At 38.5% G+C, this 22834-nt stretch overlaps 1 protein-coding gene across 3 annotated transcripts in view; it reads left to right on the top strand.

Annotated features, from left to right (window-relative positions):
- MACC1 (MET transcriptional regulator MACC1) overlaps positions 1-22834 on the top strand; it is an 89877-nt gene that overhangs the window by 30794 nt on the left and 36249 nt on the right. For all 3 annotated transcript variants that reach the window (XM_020993410.2, XM_078154499.1, XM_020993412.2), the window contains 3 exons: positions 350-466; positions 7981-9998; positions 18829-19017. In XM_020993410.2, the coding sequence (XP_020849069.1) occupies positions 350-466; positions 7981-9998; positions 18829-19017 (2324 nt within the window). The remainder of the gene's footprint in view (positions 1-349; positions 467-7980; positions 9999-18828; positions 19018-22834) is intronic.

The following is a 22834-nucleotide window of genomic DNA, read 5'->3' as shown; positions in this document are numbered from 1 at the left end:
AACTCATTTTGCAGTTTGCATCATTGAACTCTACCCTCTGGCTTCTTAAGGTGGAATCCATCAATTTAAAAAAAATTGCTATTTGTATTTGAATATAATGAAGTTCTTTTTTAACCATGTGCATTTTATTTTATGTCTTGAAAAAAGTGATTCTGGGAAGGGGTCTCTAGACTTGCCCAGGATACAAGGTTGTCATCATGCGTAGGGAAATCCATGGACAAGTAGGATGCTTTTATGCACTTTCCTACTTAGATGCATGCAACACTTTTGGTTTTTCCATCTTCATCTACTTTCTAACATTTCTAACATTTTTATATGGGCATTTGTCTTCTCCCCCTACTTACCACAGGTAGAAAAATGGCAGCCAGTGGACAAGCTCCCTTGAAGTCTGAAGGGGTTCCACGGAGAAGGTCTGAAGGAAACTTGTTGGAGGAGCAAAACTCCTCCACAAACCATGATACAGAAGGTAAAATTTCTTAATTTTTTTCTAATGTGAGAGATTACATTCATGAATCAATGAAACCAACAAATATTTACTGATGGCTTACAAAGTATAAGTAAAGTTATTTAGAGAAAACATTATTATAGCTCACACTGATATAGCATTCAAGATTCACAAAGTTCAAATGCATTAACTCATTTGATACTCACGACATTGTGAGTTAGACACTGTAGCAATTTTTGTTCTGTTGTACAGAAAAAAGAAACTGAAGGTCTGCATGGTGATAAAGCTTGCTCCAGGCCAGCACATTGGAATTGTCTGTGGCAGAATCTGATCAAAGACCTTGGCAGACTTTTCTTTGTCCAACTGGTCTGCCATTTGGTTTTCCCTTTAACATTATTTTAAAATTAATTTTTATTTATTTTGTTAAAAATGGGTTCCAAATTTTCTCCTTCCTCATCCTAGCCCTGTTGGGAGGGCAAGAAATATGATGTAGATTATACATGTGAAGTCATTCACTACTACGTATTGTGTACCTCTTTTATTCCACTTATCCATCATTCTATTTCTTAACAAGTACCAGATTATTTTCATGATCATCACTTTGTAATACAGTTTGAAATCTGGTACTGCTAGGCAACCTTCCTTCACATTTAAAAAATATCCTTAATATTCTTGACATTTTGTTCTTCCAGGTGAATTTTATTATTTTTTCTAGCTTTATAAAATGATTCTTTGGTAGTTTGACTGGTGTGGCATTGAATACATTTACTTAGGTAGAATTGTAATCTTTTATTATATTGGCATGGCCTACTCATGAGCAATTAATATCTTTCCCATTATTTAGATCTGACTCTATGTAAAAAGTGTTCTATAATTGTGTTCATATAGTTCCTAAGTTTGTCTTGTCACGTAGACTCCCACTTATTTTATATTGTGTGCAGTTATTTAAATGGAATTTCTTTTTCTATCTCTTCCTTCTGGACTTTGTTGGTAGTATATAGAAATTCTGATGATTTATATGTTTGTTTCATACCTTGCAACATTACTAAAGTTATTGTTTCAACTAGTTTTTTAGTTGATTTTCTAGGGGTCTCTAAGTATATGATCATATCATATGGAAAGATGGATAGTTTTCTTTCTTCACTGTCTGTTTTTATTCCTCCAATTACTTTTTCTTATTGCTATAGCTAGCATTTCTAGTGTGATGTTGAATACTAGTGGTGATAATGGACACCCTTTCTTCATCCTGATCTTACCGGAAGGACTTCAAGTTTATCCCTGTTACAGATAATGCTTGCTTTTGATTTTAGTTGGAGCTACTTATCATTTGAAAGAAGGTTTCATTGATTCCTATGCTTTCTAATGTATTTCATAGGAATGGATGTTGTATTTTGTTGAAGGCTTTCTCTGCATCTATTCATATAACCAAATTATTTTTTTATTATTTCTATGGTCAGGTATGCACATAGTTTCCCCAATATTGAACCAACCCTGCATTCCTGAGATAAGCTTCACCTGGTCATAGTGTATGATCTTTGTGACAGATTGCTGCAATCTTCTTGCTAATATTTGATTGAATTTTTTTTGCATAAATTTTCTCAAAGGAAATTAGTCCATATTTTTCTTTCTCTGTTTTTCCTCTCCCTAGTAACAAAACCCTCAAAATTGAAATCAAAATCCCTAGGTATCAAAACCATATTTATATCATAAAAAGGAATTTGGTAGAACTTCTTTACCATTTTTTTCCAAATAGTTTATATGGCATTGGAATTAATTGTTCTTTAAATATTTGGCAGAATTCACTTGTAAATCCATCTGGTCCTGGGAATTTTTTTTCTTTTTTTTCTTTTTCTTCTTCTTCTTCTTCTTCTTTTTTAGACAATTGGGGTTAAGTGACTTGTCCAGGGTCACACAGCTAGTAAGTGTCAAGTGGTTGGTCTGAGGCTGGATTTGGACTCAGGTGCTTCTGACTTCAGAGCTGGGGCTCTATTCATTGCATCACCTAGCTGCCTCTGGGAATTTTTTTCTTAAGAAGCTCACTGACGGCTTGTTCAATGTCTTTTTCTAAGATAGGGGTATTTAAGGATTTCCATTTCTTCTTCTGTTATTCTTGGCAATTTATATTTTTGTAGCTATTCATCCATTTCACTTATATTGTCAGTTTTACTTAAAGTTTTGTTGGTCAAAAGAACTGCTAATAATTGCTTTAATTTTCATCTTCATGGGTGGTGCATTCACCCCTTTCATTTTAGAAATTGGTAATTTAGCTTTCTTCTTTCTTTTTTTTTAAATCAAATGAACCAATCAATTATCTATTTTTTTTTTGTAAGACTGGCCCCTAGTTTTATTTATTAGTTCAAAAGATTTTTTCTAAACTTTCAATTTTATTAATCTCACCTTTGATAATCAGGATTTCAACTTTGGTGTTTGATTGGGATTTTTAACTTGTTCTTTTACTATTAATTGCAGGCAAATTCATTGATCTACTTTTCCTTTCTATTATTGATGTACCCCTTTAGAGGTATGAATTTTCCTTTAATTAATGATTTGCCTGCAACTCACAAATTTTATTATTTTCTTCCATTGTCCTCTTTAATAAAATAATTGATTGTTTCTATGATTATTTTTTGACCTACTTATTTTTTTAGAATTAAATTATTTAGTTTCTACTTAATTTTTAATCTATGCTAACATGGCCCTTCATTAAATGTATTTATATTGCATTATATTCTGGAAAGAGTGCACTTAACATTTTGCTTTTCTGCATTCGGTTGTGAGGTTTTGCATCCTAATTCATGATCACTCTTTGTGAAGGTGCCATGTATAGCTGAGAAAAAAGTATACTCCTTTCTATTCCTATTCAGTTGTCTTCAGATGTCTATATCTGACTTTTCTAAAATTCTATTCATCTCAACTTATTTCTTATTTATTTTAGGGTTAGAATTATCTAGCTCTGAAAGGGAAACATTGAGGTATCCAGCTTCTACAATTTAATTATCTATTTCCTCCTGTAATTTATTTAAATTTACCTTTGAGAATTTGGATGCTGTCATTTTGTGCATATAGACTTAGTTCTGACATTGTTTTATTGACTGCAGTGCCTTTTTAGAAAGATGTAGTTTACCTACTTATCTCTTTTGGTTAGGTTTATTTTTGCTTTCGTTTTGTCTGAGATCGTAATTGCTGCCCCTACCTTTTATTTTTTTAGCCTCAGCTGAGGCATAATAGATTCTGCTCCAACCCCTTACTTTAAATTTAAAAATTTTATACACACACACACATGTATATATATATATATGTATATATATATATATATATATATACATATATATATATATACATATATATATATATATATAGAGAGAGAGAGAGAGAGAGAAAGACAGAGAGAGAGAGTATACACATACACACACAAACATGCATATATATATTATATATATGTATATACATACATATATTTTTGCTGTGTATTTTATTCTTTGTTATAATCCTAACTCTTTTGCTTTCTGGAACATTGTATTCAAAACCCTCCACTCCTTTAATGTTGTAGCTGTTAAATCTTGTATGATCCTGCCCTATGGCTCCATAATATTTGAATTGTTTCTTTCTGGCTGTTTGAAGTATTTTCTCTTTGATCCAGGAACTCTGGAATTTGGGTATAATATTCCTGGGAGTTTTTATATTGGGATTTTTCTCATGTGGTGATGGGTAATTTTTTTTCAATTTCTGTATTATTCTGCTTCTATGATATCGGGGCTGTTTTCCTTCATAATTTCTTGAAATACGAGGTTCAGGCTTTTCCTTTAATCATGGCTTTCAGGTAGTTCAATAATCCTTTGTTTAAAATTTATTTTTAAATTTTATTTTTAAATATTATTTTTAATTTATGGAATAAAACATATATGTCCATAGCATAATGCAATAAAAAGATGGTTGTACATGAAAGTACAAATCTTCTATGTAGAACTTACTATTCCTTTAAAATATACAATAAAACTATCATGTAAATTTCATTTTTTCTTCCCTCCCCTCTGTCCTAGAGATGAAAATAGGTATATGTATAATATATGTGTATGTGTATATTTATGCATATATATACACATATATATGTAAAATTATTTCATACCTACTTCTATTTATCACTTCTTTCTCTGGATGCACAATAATTCTTAAAATATCTCTCCTCAATCTATTTTCCAAGTCAGTTATTTTTCTGATGGGATAATTCACATTTTCTTCTCTCTCTCTCTCTCTCTCTCTCTCTCTCTCTCTCTCTCTCTCTCTCTCTCTCTGTCTGTCTATATTATTTTTTGATTTTATTTTATTGTTTCTTTATGTGTCATGGAATCATTAGCTTCCACTTACCCAATTCTAATTTTTAAGACATGCTTTTCTTCAGTGATCCTTTGTACTTCTTTTTTAATTTTTTTGGTCAATTTATTTTGGCTTTATTTTCTTTACTGTCTTCCCCACCCCCTTTTTACCAAGGTGCTAATTATCTTTTCATCATTTATTTACCTTCCTCTCATTTCCTCACCTAAAATTTTCTCTACTACTCTTATTTGATTTTGAAAATATTTTTTAGATCTCTTCCAGGATTTTTTGTTGTGTCTAATTTAATTTTCTTTTAGGCTTTGCTTGTAAATATTTTCATTTCATTGTCTTCTGAGTTTGTTTTAATCTTCCCTGTCACAATAGTTGCTTTCTATGGTTAGGTTATTCTTTTTTTGGTTTGCTCATTTTTATTAGCCCATTTCTTGATTTTAATTTTATGTTAAAGTTGGACTCTTTTCCTGGCATAGGGGTAGGAGGGCAAAGACACTGTCTCAACCTTCAGGCTTTTTTCATACTGCTGTTTTCAGAGCTAGTTCTAGGGGTTTGCAAGTTTTTGGTGCTTTCAAAGTGCTGTGATCTGTGAAGAGTGGTGGTCACCGCTCACCTCCCTGGGCCACTCTCTTGTCCTTACTAAGGAATGGCTCCTGATCCCTTGGGATTTCAATTGATACTGCTCTTTAGGGTTCCTTCATCTTTGTGGCTGGAAGTGATACTCTTCCTCAGGGTCCCTGCTCCTTTTGGTTGAAGGTATTCTTCTCTGAGCTTTAACGGTGACTGAGAAGTTGGTATAGGCAATGGAGTTGCCAAACATTATCTGTTCCTACATCCAGTGCTAGCACAGGGGTCCTCTACAATCTCTTTCTGACCTGTTGCCCTGTACCCTTACTGTCTCTAACTTGAGAACATCCAAAGCTTCTGCTGTTTCTGTCACCACTACCTAGTCCGCCACTGGCATTGCATCCACATGTACTCCAGACTGGCCCCTGCCCCAGCATCACAGATCCTTCTTTCTGACCTCCTGAATTGTCATGGGTTGGAAGAACATCTTACCCCAACCTTTTGTTGACTCTGTCACTCTGGATTTCAACTTGACACGTTATTTTGAAGTTTTTTGGAGGAGGATATTGGGGGACCTCAGCTGAGTGTTTTCTTTACTCTGCCATCTTGGCTCCACCGAGCTCTTTCATGTCATTACATCTGCGACCTTACAAGCCTGTTCCCTCATGTCTAGAATGTACTCCTTCTTCACTGCTACCTCTTAGAATTCCTAGTTTTCTTCAAATCACAGATCGGAGGATGCCCGAACAAAGGGAATTCCCCTCAGTTCATAGGAGCCTCTCTCCCATTTGAAGCTGTTTTGGATAGCTTTGTGGTACTTTACGATGAGTGTGTCATAGAATTCAAGTAATAAAGAAGCTCAGAATCCATATAGTCCAATTCCCTCACTTTGCAGATGAGGAAACTGTGGCCCAGAAAAGCAAGAGGCTTGCCTCAGGTCACACAGCCAGAAAGTATCAAAGGTAGGATTTGACCCATCTATGCTTGATTACCCCAATACATGTCAGATCCTCTCCCCTCTACCAGTAGAATATAAGCTCTTTGAGAGCAAACAATCTTTCACTTTGTCTGCATATCCTTCTCACTTACCACAGTGCCTGCCACATTGCTTAATAAATGCTTGATGAATTCAACTGAAATACTAATAAAAGAAAGCACTTAAACAAGTTGTAAGGAATATTTTAAAATTCTTCTTAAAAATTCTAAATAGAAAAGCTTATGAGTATATAATGGATTAAAATGTTTTAGGATAAGAGTAGTCTGAAGAAGCTGCCAGGAGGAGAAGGTACCTAAAGGATCAGTGGAATCTGAAAGGGAGGTATGACCACACAGCCAAAGGCTCAGAGGAGAGGTGTTGCTTTAGGTCTGCAATTTTCCATAATGCAAATTTTGATTTTTAACACATTATTAGAGTTCAGGTGTGAGTTAAGTCCATGTTAATGGCATTCCGATGGTCTGCTGGGTTACTGACATTTCCCTGGCAGCCTAACCAGTTATTCAATTAGCTAATCAATCTATAGCCTTTCCCTTACCTCTCAAGTGGTAACAGCTTTAAATCTATCTGAAAACTGAGTTACTGCATTTATTAAGTTCTGACTGTATACAAGGCACCCAGTGCCTCAAGATGTTGCTTATTTCAAGTAGACCAGTATGATGATTTTATGGACATATGGATCATTCAACCTCTACTCAAAGCTTTTCTCCGGAAGTTCATCAATATGGGGTAGCCCTGTCTTTTCAAAGGTTATAGCAGAGAAGAACAAAGTCTGGGGACCAAGACTGGAGGCATATTGTGTTTAGGGCTCTGAAAAACAAAAGATTAGTTAATATTTAAGGTTTGCAATGTTTTTACAACCTTCATCTCATTCTATCCTAACAATATTACCATTCATGGGAAAAATGAAATGATGCCAAAACATACAGATCTTTGGAAACATCTGACCACTAAAAACATTTATGGGTTTTAATACAGAAGATTACTAGCATGGAAGAGCAGCCTAAATAATAGAAATATAAAATTAAATTGGGATAGGTTCTAGCTGTGTGATTCCATTGGTATTGGGAACTCCCTCTACTAAAACATGCTGCCACTTTTGCTGAAACTGAGATTCTTAGAGGGTTTCCTAGGCACTGAAAAGTTAAGTGATTTATTCAGGATCACAAAGCTAGTATGTGTCAAAGGCAAGGCTTAAATCCAGGTTTTTTCTGCAAGCCTAGATCTATGTTTGCTCTACCATGCTGCCTCTAAAAACCAAGAAAAGATAAAAATTCTGATTATTCCATTGATCAAGAGGAAACACCTTAAATCTATTCCTCTTTAAACTAAAAATAATTCCTTCTTCCTTATAAATGACATTTGGTTAGATTCAGATATGAGAATCTCAAGATTAAATGGGATTTTAAAACTGTGACATTATTTGTTATATCAGAAGTCAATGGGATAATTTTTTCCCCCTTCTTTCTCAAAGACTTAAAAATTGACCAAATCTAAAACTGTGTTTGAAATTCATGGTCAGATCCTGGAGGGTAAATAGCAAGCTTAAAAAAAAATAGGCTCTCATTGTTGAGATATGATAATGATTGGGTGATAGATTGATTTGAGAATGTTGACTCACCTTTATTTTATGGGTTTTCAAAACCAGATTGCCAAGACAATGATGTGCCTCCTGATTGGCCTGATGTTAGCTCCCAGCATGCCAGTCCTATTTCCAAGACAACTAATCCATTCTGGAATGAACTCTCTGCTTCTAACCCATTCTTGGATGACATAGCTCAGTTAAGAAATATTGGGAAGAGTACAAACATGTCCATTTTAAAAGAAGACCCCTTTCTCTTCTTTCGAGAAGTGGAAGAAGATAGTTCTTCTGGTGATGAATTAAATGTCCATCAATTGCTCAGGAAGTCTTCATCAAAGAAATCTGGGAAATCCAAGAGTGTTTCAGAACTTTTGGACATTATTGATGGGACACTGAATACAGAGATGTCCGACCAGATTTTACCTCATGACAGAGAATGGCTTCAACATGACCGGGAGGCTTATAAAATGGCCTGGTTAAGTCAACGTCAACTGGCTCGATCATGTCTGGATTTGAACACAATGAGTCAAAGTCCAGGCTGGGCTCAGACACAAGTGCCAGATACTGTTATCATTTGTAAATTGGACCACGAAGGAGGCTCAGTACAACTCCCGGGATCACACATCACTGTGCATGTGCCTCAAGGCCATGTAAGGACTGGAGAGTTCCAAGAAGTTGCAATGAGAGCTTTCATAGACCCTCCAGAAAAGCTGAATCATGATCTGTCATGTACTGTGAGTCCACTTTTGGAAATTAGATTAAGCAACCTTGATACAATGGAAACCATTTTGTTAGAAATGAAAGTCTCAGCTGAAGTGAGGCAGGACCCTTTTAGCCAAGTCATGGGGATGATGACTTGTTTGCATAGCTCTAATAGAGGGGGGCCCTTCAAAGAACTCAGTAGCTGCTATGTTTACAATGACACAATCCAAGTGAAATTATTAGAACTAAGTCGTGTGATGTACATAGTGGTCACAGCTCAAGCGAAAACCATTCAGGCACCAGCCACAAGTGTGTGGGATTATATCCACAAAACTGTTTATGTTGGAATTTATGGACCCAAATACATCCATCCCAGTTTCACTGCCATCTTTGCTTTATGGGGACATAGCTACATGCCAAGCAAGCTCACCATTACTGATATTAATAGGAGTGGGAAAAACGTGTCTCCAGTTGTATTTCAACTCTGGGGGAAACATTCCTTTTTGCTTGACCAGCCCCATGATCTATGCATTTCAGTCCTCTCAGATGATCTAGATTTTGAAGTGAAAGAAGATGGCCAAAGGAAAGCAATTAAACAAGAGCAACTGAAAGCTGGAGAAGTTATCCACCAACAATTTCTGTTTTCTGCAATGGACAGCAAGACCTTACATGCATTTGTGTTCCTGGTTCAGATCCATATTCCCAATGAAAACCCAGTAGCACAGTTTTATGTAAGGACACCTGACCCAGCTCCCAACTTCAGTAGGATTCTCAGTCAGTCAAACGCATTGAAAATGGAAGAGATCAAGTGCTACCCTTTGTCCCCAGAACCAGCTACTAAATATTCCAAGTTTCAAGATAAAACACTGTGCTTTATCAATTATGGTGTAACCATGAAAACAGTGTTAAGGCAGAACAAGATTGATTACCTCTTAGAATATTTCAAAGGGGACACCATTGCCCTTCTTGAAGGAGGCAAGGTGAAAGCTGTTGGTCAGAGCAAAGTCAAGGAATGGTATGTAGGAGTCCTCCGGGGGAAGCTTGGTCTTGTGCATTGCAAAAATGTCAAAGTGATTTCTAGGGAACAAGTAATTGACATGTCAGAGAATGCATTTACAACCCAGAAACTTATAGAACAGGCTGCCCTGCCCTTTAAGAAGATGACCTACATCTATTCAACTGTGCTGACCTTGGTATCTGAAAAAATTTTAAACTGGAAAGCTTTAGCTGAGGCACTGGGCTATTCACAGCTGACGGCAGAAGATTTTGATCAGATGCAAGTTGACAAAGAGACAGAAAGAGTGTCTTATGTTGTCAAGAAGTTGAAGGAAGATTGTCATGTGGACAGAACTAGGAGGAGCTTTCTTTATGAACTTGTGGTTGTAAGTATTGCTTAGGTGCTTTTTTTAAACAGACTTTATAACATAACAAATTAATTTCAAAATAATGATAAGAACAGGTGAATTTACTTCCAGAAGTCAGCAAATTAAATCATTAAATGCCAATAAGGTCTGGATCCAAAGCTATTCCTTAAATTTAATATTCAGTTTGATTCTCATAAAAATCCCCCTCCCCCAAGCATTCTATTCTCTTTTGAAGGAAGAACAAAGATTCTCTGTGTGGTATGACATAGCACTTAAAAGATTTGCTCTTCTCTTTTCTCAAATATTTAGTAATTTTCTATTACCTTAAAGTAAATTCATTTCATGAAATTAAATAACAACAGGGCCATGGAAAGCACAATTTAACCACTTAACCTTTTAATTCATTGGAGATGCTTTTCTGTGTGTGTACGTGCTATTTGATTTTGGATTTTGAAATACGTGAAATCCTGGATTTGTACTCAAGAAATACCTGGGATCCAAAAGTTATGGAACCCTGAGGAAATTATTTGACCTCTTTGTTCCTTACTTTCCTCATTTGTAAAATAAATAGGTCAGCCTCGATGCATTCTAAAGTCCCTCCCTTTATCTCTGATCTTATGATTTGACAAATTAAAATCCTTAAAGTCTATAGATATGAGAAAATGGGTGGGAGCTAGAATGTTGGCCTTGGAATTGAGCAGACCTAAGTTACAGTTCTACCTCTCTGTGACCACATAACCTCTCTAGTCTCTAAGACTAGAAGTTACAAATGGGATACTGAGCTGCATTATGGAGAGTTGGGAGCCTTGGGAGTTGCCCACAGCAGTTAAATCACAGAACTGTATTCCAAACCACAAGGGGGTTCCATGGACTTCTTCTGTTAAAGTGCTACTGTCCAAGTCTTCATCTTGGCACAGAGGGCATTCTGTGTTCTCAAAATTCTTGCCAGTCGAAAATATGCTTTACTAATTTCCACCAAGATGAAAAGGTTTTTTTAAGGGCCATATGTGTCTGTTCTATATATAGGACCAGTCTAGCTACTTCTGGGTGGGCTCATTACCAGATTGGCTCCGGGGGATCACTTTTTATTTTTATTTTTTTAGGGGGTCACTTTTTAGGCAGAGCAATCCAAGACAACTTTCTCTTAAATCATCAGTGGGGAAAGTATTCCCATCAAGGAAACCATGGACGGATAGATCGATAAATCAACACAAATTTATTAAATGCCTACCATATGTGCCCTCACTGTGCTAGGTGCTGAGGATACAAAGATAAAAATAAAATGGTCCCTGCCCTTAAGGAGCTTAATCTACATCAGGGGAAGTCCTAACTAGTGATAATAAATTATCCTGTGAAGAGGTCACATTATTCAGAGTCATACTGCATATTTCCATTGGCTAGAACCAATCATCATATTTTGTTGTTTTTGTTGTTTTGTTGTTTCAATCATGTCTGACTCTCCATGACCCCATTTGGGGTTTTCTTGGCAGAGGAACTGGAATGGTTTGTCACTTCCTTTTCTAGCTAATTTTATAGATAAGGAAACTGAGGCAAACAGGGTTAAGTTACTTAACCAGGATCACCTACCTAGTAAGTGTCTGAGGCTGGATTTGAATTCAGGCAAATGAGTCTTCCTAAATTCAGGCCGGGCACTCTATCTACTATGGCACTTAGTTGTCCTCTGGCCATATGTTACATAAATATAATTTTGAAAAGTGTGAATTCATATACATTTGATAATTTTATTGGATTTATTACTAGCACCCATTGGGATCTAAGTATACATATATAGGTATTTACACACAGATACTAGGCAATTTTTAAGGGGGAAGAACAAGGAGTTGGGGAAATCAGAGAAGGACTTAGGCCCAAGTGGTGGTTGAACTTGGTCTTGAAGCAAGATGAAGTTGGAGTAATGAAAGAATGCATTCCAGGCATAAGGGACAGCCAGTGTAAAGGCATGCCAATGGTAAAAGCTCGCATTTGTACAGTGTTTAAGGCTTGCAAAGCACTTTGCCTGTGTAGATTCATTTGATCCTCACAACAGTCCTGGGAAGTAGTAGGTTCATGATTAATCCCATTTTCCAGATGAAGAAACTGAAGCTTTAAAGACTTGCCTGAGGTTACACAGCTAGTGAGTGTTTGAGGAAGGATTCATACTCAAATCCATCCTCACTCTAAGTCCCATCCTCTATCCACTGGATCATCTAATGTCAGTAGCATGATGGATAGAGGGTCTTGTGTGAAGAACAGCAGAAAGTGGAGGATCCCTGAACCCTTTAAGTAAATGAAGTTTTCTGTGAACACAGGAGACCTTGACTTAGTTTAACTTATATTCTCTAAATAGGACTCTCCAGGTCAACAATCCATCCAGTAAATCTCAAGGATTTGCAGCAGACTGTTGGAGTATGGCTTAGAGTCAGGTCCAAAGAAGTAGGATATCCTCGTCCCATCCTCAAAAAAGGGATTCAAAACTAATATAAGAGAAAAAAATCCTAAGAACATAAGGACTAGCAATATACGTGTGTGGAATTCTATGCTTACATCACTTGGGTTCCTGTTAGCATGCTCCCTGCAGATGCAGATCTCTACTCCTCTCTGGCTCAGTAGAAGGTTTTCAAGAATTGTTCCAGCTGGAAAATTCAAAGCCAACCTGGCTGTAGAAAACGTGGTATTGAGTCCATCCTAACATAAGTAGGCTGGTTCATCCCTGTACCCATATTGGAAAACCTCCCAGCTTAGTTGTGCCTTTCGGAGCTCAACTGGCAAAGGCATTGAGAAGCCAAGTCATCTCCATGTCATTCAAAGCCTGAAGAGGGTGATTTTAGGCCCAAAATACATACAAAGAATTACATTGGTCTTTGCTTCCAGTTCAAACTTGGGCAAATCACCCGACCTCTCCAGGCTTCCGTTTCCTCACTTGCAAAAGGAAGGACTTGGATAATCTGGACTCTAAGGTCCCTTTCAACTCAAAATCCAGAACTCAATTAATGTTAGTGTGGTCTTTGTATATCATATATGTAATTGCCTCTGAAGGTAACACATGGAATATATGTGGGGACCTAGTTATGTGTTTTCTGTCCCGGTAGAAAGTGAGCTCCTGTAAAACAGGAGTAATGCTCGGGCCAAACCCAGGGCTTGACAGACAGAAAGTGCTCAGTGATCCCTAATTGACTATGTAAGTACTAGGCTCTTAAGAGGCAGAGGGTGATGTCAATGAGGAGAGGATTCAAAGAGGAGATGCCATAAGCAGTGGGCGTGACCTCAGTCAGGGAGCCTGAGCTTAAGCCGTCAAATAGTAGCTGGGGGCACTAGCTCTGAGGCCTGGCAGTCCCTTTCCCCTCCAGATCCTATGTAGCTAAGAAGAGATCAGGCATATGTGAGCTAGATAGAATGCAGACCAGACTTTGTACGATGTCGTTGGCATGTAATGGTCACACAAATGGATTAATCTGTTCACTCTAGCGTTTACCCTTTGGGGAAAGTCTGACCAGGCTGTCCAGCCTCATTGAGGTGACCCTATCCTGGCTTTGGCAGACTATGGTATGATAGAAGTCTTTACCTCTGTCATAGGCACGTCCCAAGGGCATGACAACTGCTTCTGGAAGGCAGCCTACAAGAGTGGAGCCTCTGGGAACTTAGAGTATTGATAATCCACCACCAGACTCCTTAGGGTCTTAGGCAGGAATCCCCAAGCATTTGTTCATGTGGAAATGGATGCATAAGGCTTAACTGAAGAAATATGTAAAGGAATCCTCCAGAAGCCTTCTTTGGAAGTGGAGTACACTTGCGGGTACATAGATGGAGACTAGAGAGATACCTAGCAGTCCCGAGTGGTCATGGACAAGGCTAGCATCCTTTCCCATTCTGCTTGCTCTCTCCAAATCTCTCTTCAGTGTCCAACTAATAGGTCTGGTCTTAACAATGTATCCCTACTCCTTCTTCCCTTAATATACACAGAAATAACTTCCTCACTGTTTCACAGGCATAGAAATATTGGTGAGCTTCTGGAAAGAAAAACTGAGCTCTTTCCCTGTGCCCATCCATGCCCATTGCTTGCTCCGTTACCTGGCTATTGCTAAATCGATAGGACTTATTGTTACAGAGCTGTTTAGCCAACAAGGTAAACAAGGTAAAAATTTCAACATCACGCAAACAAGCTGTGTTCTCATTACAATTCTCCCAATGCGTTGAATCAGTATTTTGAGTTGTACTACACAAGTGTATTCTCTGTTCATTTTAATGAGGATGTGTATTGCTTAATATCATGGCAAAGATAATAAAAATAGAACTTGGTTTTGGAACCACAGTGAAGAAATTACGACAACCAGATAAGTATCAGTACTGATACAAGGCACTGGTCTGCCCTAGGCAAGGTTTGAAAATTGTACTCTCTTGAGTTTGGAAATTATATCCTGTGTGTTTTACTGCTGATGAGAGGTTTGCAGCTGACACTAAAATCCATGTACTTTAAATGATTCCAGAAACTAAATATCTGCGGGCAATGGAGAGTGAAAATGTTTCGCATTAAAATTGGGTATTTATTCAAAGTAATATGAAAAGTGCCTCTCATGGAATCCAACCTCTAGCCCCAGCCCTACCTACACACACTCTACCTCCAGCTTTGATAAGGATGATCTGCTAGTTTCAGAAGGATTTTGACTAGAATATGCCCTACCAAAGAAGAAACAAATGTACATCTGAGCTCTAAAAGACAGAATAATAAGGATTCAATTACGTGGTAGAAATCATAACTATATATGCAATAACTCATTAGCTTTGTGGCCCCTCACAATGTGCCCATTGAAGCTTAAATTGAAAATTTGTCTCCCTTCTTTTGTTGGCCTCAAAATGTTTACGTGAACACAGCTGTCACATCTCTGGATTTTAAGACTTAATAACTATAATATATTGGATTTGTGTAATTACTGCAGGAGTTTGGCTTCAGGGCTTTTTGTTCAATTGTTCAGTCATGTCCAACACTTTGCGACCTCATTTGGGGTTTTCTTGGCAAAGATAGTGGGGTGGTTTGCCATCTCCTCCAGCCCATTTTTTAACATATGAAGAAACTGAGGCAAACAGGGTTAAGTGACTTGCCCAGGGTCCCACAGTTAGTAACTGTCTGAGGCCATATTTGAACTCAGAAAGATGAGCCTTTCTTTCTCCAGGCCTGACACTCTATCTACAGACTGTGGTAAATGAACGTGTCCGTCCTTGGGAGGTGTGGGGTAGGATGAGAACTTAAAGAAGTGCATTCATTCTGTAAGCCCAGGTTCCGGGGATTTAACATTAGTGTACCCTGCAGAACTTACCCACAGGAATATGGGCTCTGAGTTCAGGAGGAATAGATTCAAAGAGTTATGAGGAGGATTCTGCACTAAACAGGGCCAGGGGAATAAGACTGAGGGGGAAGTAGAGCTTTTGGATAATTGCCTAAGACCAGGAACTAGGTGTTGATGGCAGTGACTTATAATGGCACTCTTTAAGCCATACACTCCAAACCTCCTACATCCCATCCTTACACATAGACTCTACTGAAGGAAACTGGATCCCAAGACAACAGGCTTCATTTTGTGAGTCTTCAAATTCATTGTTGCCAGAAGATGACTTAGCCATTCCTTTTCTTTTCTAAATAAAATAAAAAAAATATATCTTTCCTTTTTCCTTCCAGATATATTCCTCCCATCCTTTGGAACTAACTAACCAAGCAAACAAATAAAAGAGACAAAAATATAAACAAACACAAATGTAGTTCGGCAAGGCTACCCAATACATCACGCTCAGTCTGATAGTGTGCTAGAGTCCTCACCTCTGCAAAGAAGAGAGGGAGGTACATTTTCTCCTTTCTTCTAGGGCCAAGATGGGTCCTCATAAGGACAAATTGTCGATCTGTTTTCAGTGTGATTTCCATTAACTTAACTGAATGTTTCTAAGTATTTATGTCAAATATTGACTATAGTATTTGAGTGTATGCTTCTGAGTATAGAAGGACGAGTGGTGATTTTTTTTCTTAACACAGCAGAATTGAATGGATTTATTTTTGTGTTTTATAGTTGAAGCCATTGATAAACAAAGAGATTTGGGGAGTTTTCAAAGGCACGTACACAGGGAAGGAAGGATTGGGTAACAAAGCAAAGCAAACAGTGGGGAGAGTAAGGGCAGGAAATAAATTGGATTATTCATTTCATAAGACAATGTTGCATGTCTTAAATGTGTGCCTGTTTAACTTCAAAAATACATGTTAGTATCATTCCTAGAAAATAATAGTTATGTCTCACTTTATGTAACAGATAGATCTTTGAAAAGTCATTCAGGCGTAACATTTTGGCCCTTATCTGAGTCATAGAAAACAACCACCACCACACTGAGGAAGGTTGCTGTTAGAAAAACAGCACGGCCAGTTCATTGAGAAATGTTGGGTCTCCCTTGGTAAAAAAGATTAATTATTCCCTAATTTCAGGGGCATATCAGATATTTGGTCTATGATGAAGCAGTAATCAGTCAGTAAGCATTTATTAAGCACTTACTATATGTCTGGCACTGGGCCAAAAATCCTACGAGAACAGCAGAACACGAATGACTAGTGGAATCGCTGCTTCCCAGTTTACAAGGCACTTTATGTTACAGTCGGAGAGTTTATCAGTAAAGCAACAAGCATTTGCTGTCAGATGCTGGATATACCAAAGAAAGGTAAAAATAGCCTTGTCCTCAGGAAGCTCAAATTCCAATGGGATAGAACACGTGTAAATTATTGCATATGTAGAAGATACAGGGTACGTATAGAACAATCTGAGGAGAAGGCATGAGCAGCAGCAGAGTTTGGGAAATCTTGAAGGAAGCCAGTAAACCAAGAGGAGGAGGTAAAGGAAGAGAACATTTGACGCAGGAGGGACAGCAAATGCAAGTGTGTGGAAAGGGGAACTTAGTATCATGAGTGAGGAGGAGCAATAAGGCAAGTGGTGCTGCATCATGGAGAATATAGAGGGAGGAGGGTCTAAGATTGGAAAAATATGAAAGGGCTAGGTTATGAAGGACTTTGAATGACAAAAGATGTATTTGATCCTAGTGGTAATACCAGCTGAGTGAAGGAGAGCAAAGAGTAGAGAGCAGTGAGGCAGACATACCAATCAGAATGCTATGGCGAGAATCTAGGTAAAGCAATGAGGGGCTGAACAAAGGTGGGGGATCTGTGAGTGGAGACAAGGGCACATACATGAGAGATGTGAAGGTAGAAATGACAGCAGACTGGATGTATGGATGCATGAGGATGACACTGAGGTGATGAGCCTGGGTGACTGGGAGGATCGTGGTGCCCTCAAGCTTGCTAGGAAAGTTCAAAATTGGGGAGGGTTTGAGGTTTGCACATGGTCACTTTGATACGCCTACAAGACATCCAGTTCAGGATGTCCAGATCTATTCATTAATAGTGCCAAATGTAGCAGAGAGGTTAAGAGGATGAGAAATGAGAAAAGATCATTAGGTTTGTCAATTAAGAAGGCATTGGCAACTTTTCAGAGAAGAACGCATCGTGTGCTCTGCTGTCTAACTTATTTTACCACGTCACCTGCTAATCAGTAAACTCCAAATAGCTCCCTATTTCTTCCAGGCTCAAATGCAGCATCCTCTGTCTTTCATAATCTGCTTCTTCCTACCTTTCCAGTCTTGTTAAACCTTAGTCCCTTCCATTTGCCCTGCTAGCCAGATGCACTAGCCTCTTGGCTCTTCTTTGTGCTGTAAACCCTTAGCTCATGACTCCAAGCATTTTCATTGGTGACAGCCACACCTGAGACTCTTCCTCCTTGTCTCTATTTCCTAGCTTCCTTGGTTTCCTTCCAGGCCCAGCTAAAAACCCACTATCTGCATGAATCCTCTCAGTCCTCCTTAATGCTAGTGCCTTCCCTCTGAGAGTATCCCAAATTTATCCCGTACGTAGCTTGTGTGTGCATAGGTGTTTGCATGCTGTCTCCTCCATTAAATTGGGAGCTCTTGAGAGCACACACTGGCATTCTTTGTACCCCTAGCACTTAGCACAGGGCACGTTCCATTAGTGTGCCTACCTTGTTGTAGTGTGTGCTTACATCAATGACCTTTTAGGCACTCAGTTGTAGGCACTCAGTAAAAGCTTGCCAATTGACTGACAGCTTCCATTGAATGAAGAGTTTAAGAGCCTGATAACATGTGGTTGAGAAAAGAGGAGACTGAGTGGAGGTATTGATTGTAGCTGGTCTTCTCAAGGAGTTTAGCCACAAGAAAGGGGAGAACAATATCTTATTTGATTCTGGCAATAACAGATGAGATATGAAATCAGGTATTACTCCTTCTACCCTACTAATTAAGCAATTGAGGCACAAAGGGGTTGTGACTTGTTTAGGGCCACACGGAAAGGTAGAGTCAGAGGCAGGATTGTAACCCAGGTCTCTCCTGATTGCAGACTCAGTATTCTTCACCTTGACTATGTCACTTCTCATCCAGTCCATCTCTCTTGTTTTATGGGTGCTGATCCTGCTTGGAGAAGGGGTGTGAATTGATCAAAGTCACATAGTTAGGAGGAGAGCCGAGATTCACCCTTCATTTCCCCCCCCCCACTCCCAATGTAGCTTCATCTGCCTTATCATCCTGGCATGTTTTATATGTTCACTTTGCTTAGGGCACAGTATACATGCATTTCTCATCTCTTAGAGTGAGGAAGCACACCCAAATCAAAATGCTGCTCAGCTGCAGTAACATTTGGTGGAAAACAAGGAGAAGTTCCTTAGAGCTGTGGGGAGAGTTTTCCACTTGTGAGATCAGGCACTGGCGACTAGTTTTTAATGATGACAGTATTCTCACCATGTAACTGTTGCTGCAGGCACTGCTGAAGATAGACTGCCGAGGGTTGGTTGCACATCTTATCCGGGAGACGGCGATTCTGACTTCAGCTGTCAAACTAGGGAAAGGCTGGAGGGAGCTGGCGGAAAAGTTAGTGAGACTCACCAAACAACAAATTGAGGCGTATGAAATCCCCCACCGAGGAAGAGGAGGAGAAGTTGTCATGGAGGTAAAAAAAATCTACTTGAATTTTTTAGAGTTTAAGATTTCACTTGGCAAGTGATGCCCAAAGCACCCAAAGCATGAAGATGCAAAAGGCTGACCTTATGCACAGGATGAGTAGGAGGTGAAACCACAAATGTTTTAACCACTCCTCCTGTGGTGTCTACAATGCCCATGTCACTTACTTCTTTGGATAGAAATATTGAAAGGCATTCTTTAAAATGTGAGTGCCATCTGGAAGGGCTCATGAATTATTCATGCTTGGCATCTTAAAAAGAGAATAAGAGAGAGAGACACACACACGCACAGAGACAGACAAAGAGAGAGACAGAGAAAAGAGAGAGGCACATACAGCCACACAGAGAAATGTGTTATTGCTCTATTTTCCCCCATTATTGCTACTTACCCTGGGGATAATGGCACTTACCGCCCAGTGTCATCATGGGGATGAAATGTGATAACGTTTGTACATCAATTAGCATAGTGCCTGCCACATAGTAGGTGCTTCATAAGTTCTTGTTTTGTTCCTCCTTCCAAGTGGAACTCCCCTATATAATGAAAAGGTCAGTAAATGGGCAAGTAGGTGTATGGTGGATAGAACATTGGAACTGGCATCAGGAAAATCTAAGTTTAAATCCTGTCTTACACAGTAGGTAAGTGACCCCCTCGGCAAGTCATTTAATATCTCTTTATCTCTGTTTGCTCATCTGTGAAAATGGGGATTACAATATCACTCATCTCCTAGTGCTGTTGCGACAGTTAAATGAGATAATATCTATAAAGTGCTAGGTGATATCATTATTAGTTAAACAAAAAAACCCAACACATTGGCTACACCTGACAACATATGCCTCATTCTGAACCAATGGGCTTCTGGTCCTCTGCCAAGAAGAGGAAAGCATGTTTTATCATCAGTCATCTGAAGTCAAGGTTGAGCATTGCAATGACCAGCATTTTGCTCTTTTAATCTCATTGTGACTACTGTTTAAACTATTATGACTCTGCTTCCATCTGCATCAGTTCATACAAGTCTTTCTAGTTTTCTCTGAATTGGTTACATTGCTCCTTCTTTAAAAAGAGGCTGCAAGGAAAAACTCTGGCTCTGGTATGAGAGGACATGGGACCATTTTCCACCCCTGACCCTTTCTACCTTTGTTACCTTAGGCAAATTTCTTCAACTGTGTAGGCCTCAGTTTCTTCCTCATAAAATGGAGGGGTTGGACCAAATGACTCTGAGGTCTCTTTCTCTACATTTGTTACTCTACAGTCAGTGTGTCTTATGGAGCACTATTACTCCATTTCCTGCCTCTGTCAGTGCTATGACCTTGGCCAAAGAACTTAAACCTCCCTATGCCTCAGTTCCTCATCCGTAAAATGAGGGAGTTGGAATAGATGACAGCTGAGGTTACCTCCGGCTCTAGATACACGTACCTATGACCTTCGATCTTCATAATCTGAAATTTATTCAGTACCTACTTTGTTTCTACTTGTATTCTTTTGTTTATTTTTATTACAACAAAAATGTTCCTACAGATTGATCTCTGTATGTATACATCTCTCTCTCTCTCTCTCTCTCTCTCTCTCTCTCTCTCTCTCTCTCTCTCTGTCTCTCTCTCTCTCTCTCTCTCTCATCTTTCCTCTGCTTTTGGTCTGTGCATGGCCAATTGTGCTATTATTGAGTTGAAGTCATACCACCTACCCAATGTCATGTGACATTTACTGACTTCTCTAATATAGCTTGAAATTATCATGCAGAATGATTGGGACAATTCACAGCTCCACAAAAAGGGCATTCCTGTGCCTCTCCAGCATTTGCCATTTTTATTTTCTCACACCTTTGCCGATATGGTTGTTCTGAAGTTAAGCCTCAGAGTTGTCAAGATACATTTCTCTCATGGTGAGTAATTTGGAGCATCCTCTCACATGGCTGGTGATAGTTTTGGTATTAGAAAACTGCCAGTTTATTTCTCTTGATTATTTTTATAATGAGAAATAAATGGCTTTTGTTCTCTTATATTCACATCAATTGCCTGTCTTTTGAGGACAGGAAATCGATACACATGTTTTTATTTTTCCTTAAACAGAATGTTTTGTACCTATAATGTATAATGATCTAACTGGCTCCCAGAGAAAAGTTGAGAAAATACATCTTTGTCACTTCATTGCAGAAGTGGGGGACTGTGAGTTTAGAATATCGTATAAACTGTCAGAATCATAGAAACCCATAAAGAGATACAGAAAACACAGAGCAGTCAGATAGCCTATCATCCTTTCCTTTTGCCCCCACATCTTGGGAAAGGAACTGAATATGAGGTTGGCCTCAGGTCAGTGCTGTGACATTCTGTTCTTAGGTGTATCTTGGTAGATTAACTATTCTCTTTTAAAATGATCAATTTAGTACCTTTCAACAAAAACCATTGAAATCATGAAAAGATATTTTTTTGGGAAAAAAAGATTCATAAAATGTAAATTTTCATAAATTGTTGTTGTTCAATTGTTTTTCAGTCATATCTGACTCTTTGTAGCCCCATTTGGGGTTTTCTTGGCAAAGATACTGGAGTGGTTTGCCAGTTCCTTCTCCAGCTCATTTTACTGGTGAGGAAACTGAGGAAAACAGGGTCACACAACTAGTAAGTGTCTGAGGCCAGATTTGAACTCAGGAAGATGAGTCTTCCTAATTCCAAGCCCAGTGCTCTGTCTGCTATACCACCTAGTTATTTTTTCATTAATTATAATAATTAAATAATGAATTCTTGAATGCTAAGCTATGGACCTGTGATCTCATGCATGTAGGCGTCCCCTTAACAGGGCAGATCACAATACATCTATCCCTGTACATTTTGCATGGCTCCTGTCCATACCCTTCCATAAATCCTCCAAAAGGCATCCACCTAATATACTTAGACCCTTATTCTGAATCTCTTAACACTACATTGGTGTCAGTTTAGCATGTGTGCTGCCCTTTGTCAATCTCAACATGAAACCGACCTTTTTTGTTTTCTTGTTGTAGGTTTTCGAGTTTCTTATGTACAATAATACCTATGGCCCCCAGATTCCATGTCTGTTCAATGCACTGTGTCTGGGCTCCACCTAGCTTTACTTCTTTTGATGCTCATTGTTACTGTGATGATTATTGTCTACTAAGGAAGCATCCTCTCTGTCCCATAATAAACATCTATCTTCCTCAATCATCTAAGAGATCTTTTCCTCAACCCTGAGTATAAGCAAAGAGATGTTTGCTCATCTTTATCCTTCTACACAACAGAAGAGATGCAGTATGACTTAGTAAATAGAAAAGTTCCAGGTTTGAAGTGAGCATGAGTTAAAATCTTGCCTCTGACACTATAGAGTTGTAATACCCAAGTAACCTCACTGAGCCAGAGGTAATACCCTAGTCTTTACCTACTAATTCACAGGAGAGCTGTGATTGACATTGGTAAAGGGAATTCTCATGCTAGATGTTGAACATGCTAATGAAATCATGGTTTCTTCTTGTGTAAAAGTATACCAAATAAAACCATAAACATCTCCTCTCAGTGAGGAAAATGATGGTGAAGCGCACCATGCACTACATATTTAGATGTACTTTAGGTTCATCTTGGGCCACAGTATTTGAGATTGGTACAGAATGAAGTCTAAGGTAGCTGAGTTCTTCTTTCAGATGCTTGAGTATAATGTTCCCAATTTCCAAGTATCCTTTCATGATGAGTGTTATAAGCCTGAACATGATGATCACAGGGAACTGAACATTCTGAACGTTGCACCCCAGGAATGCATGGAATTACCACAGACCTATCTTGTGAATTTCAAGAGCATGCTTTTTT

The sequence above is a fragment of the Phascolarctos cinereus genome, unplaced genomic scaffold, assembly GCF_003287225.1.
Source record: "Phascolarctos cinereus isolate Bilbo 61053 unplaced genomic scaffold, phaCin_HiC Scaffold_1;HRSCAF=81, whole genome shotgun sequence".
In the NCBI taxonomy this organism is placed as follows: Eukaryota; Metazoa; Chordata; class Mammalia; order Diprotodontia; family Phascolarctidae; genus Phascolarctos; species Phascolarctos cinereus.
The sequence above is the reverse complement of the archived record's forward strand: the minus strand, read 5'-3'. Positions and strand labels throughout refer to the sequence as shown.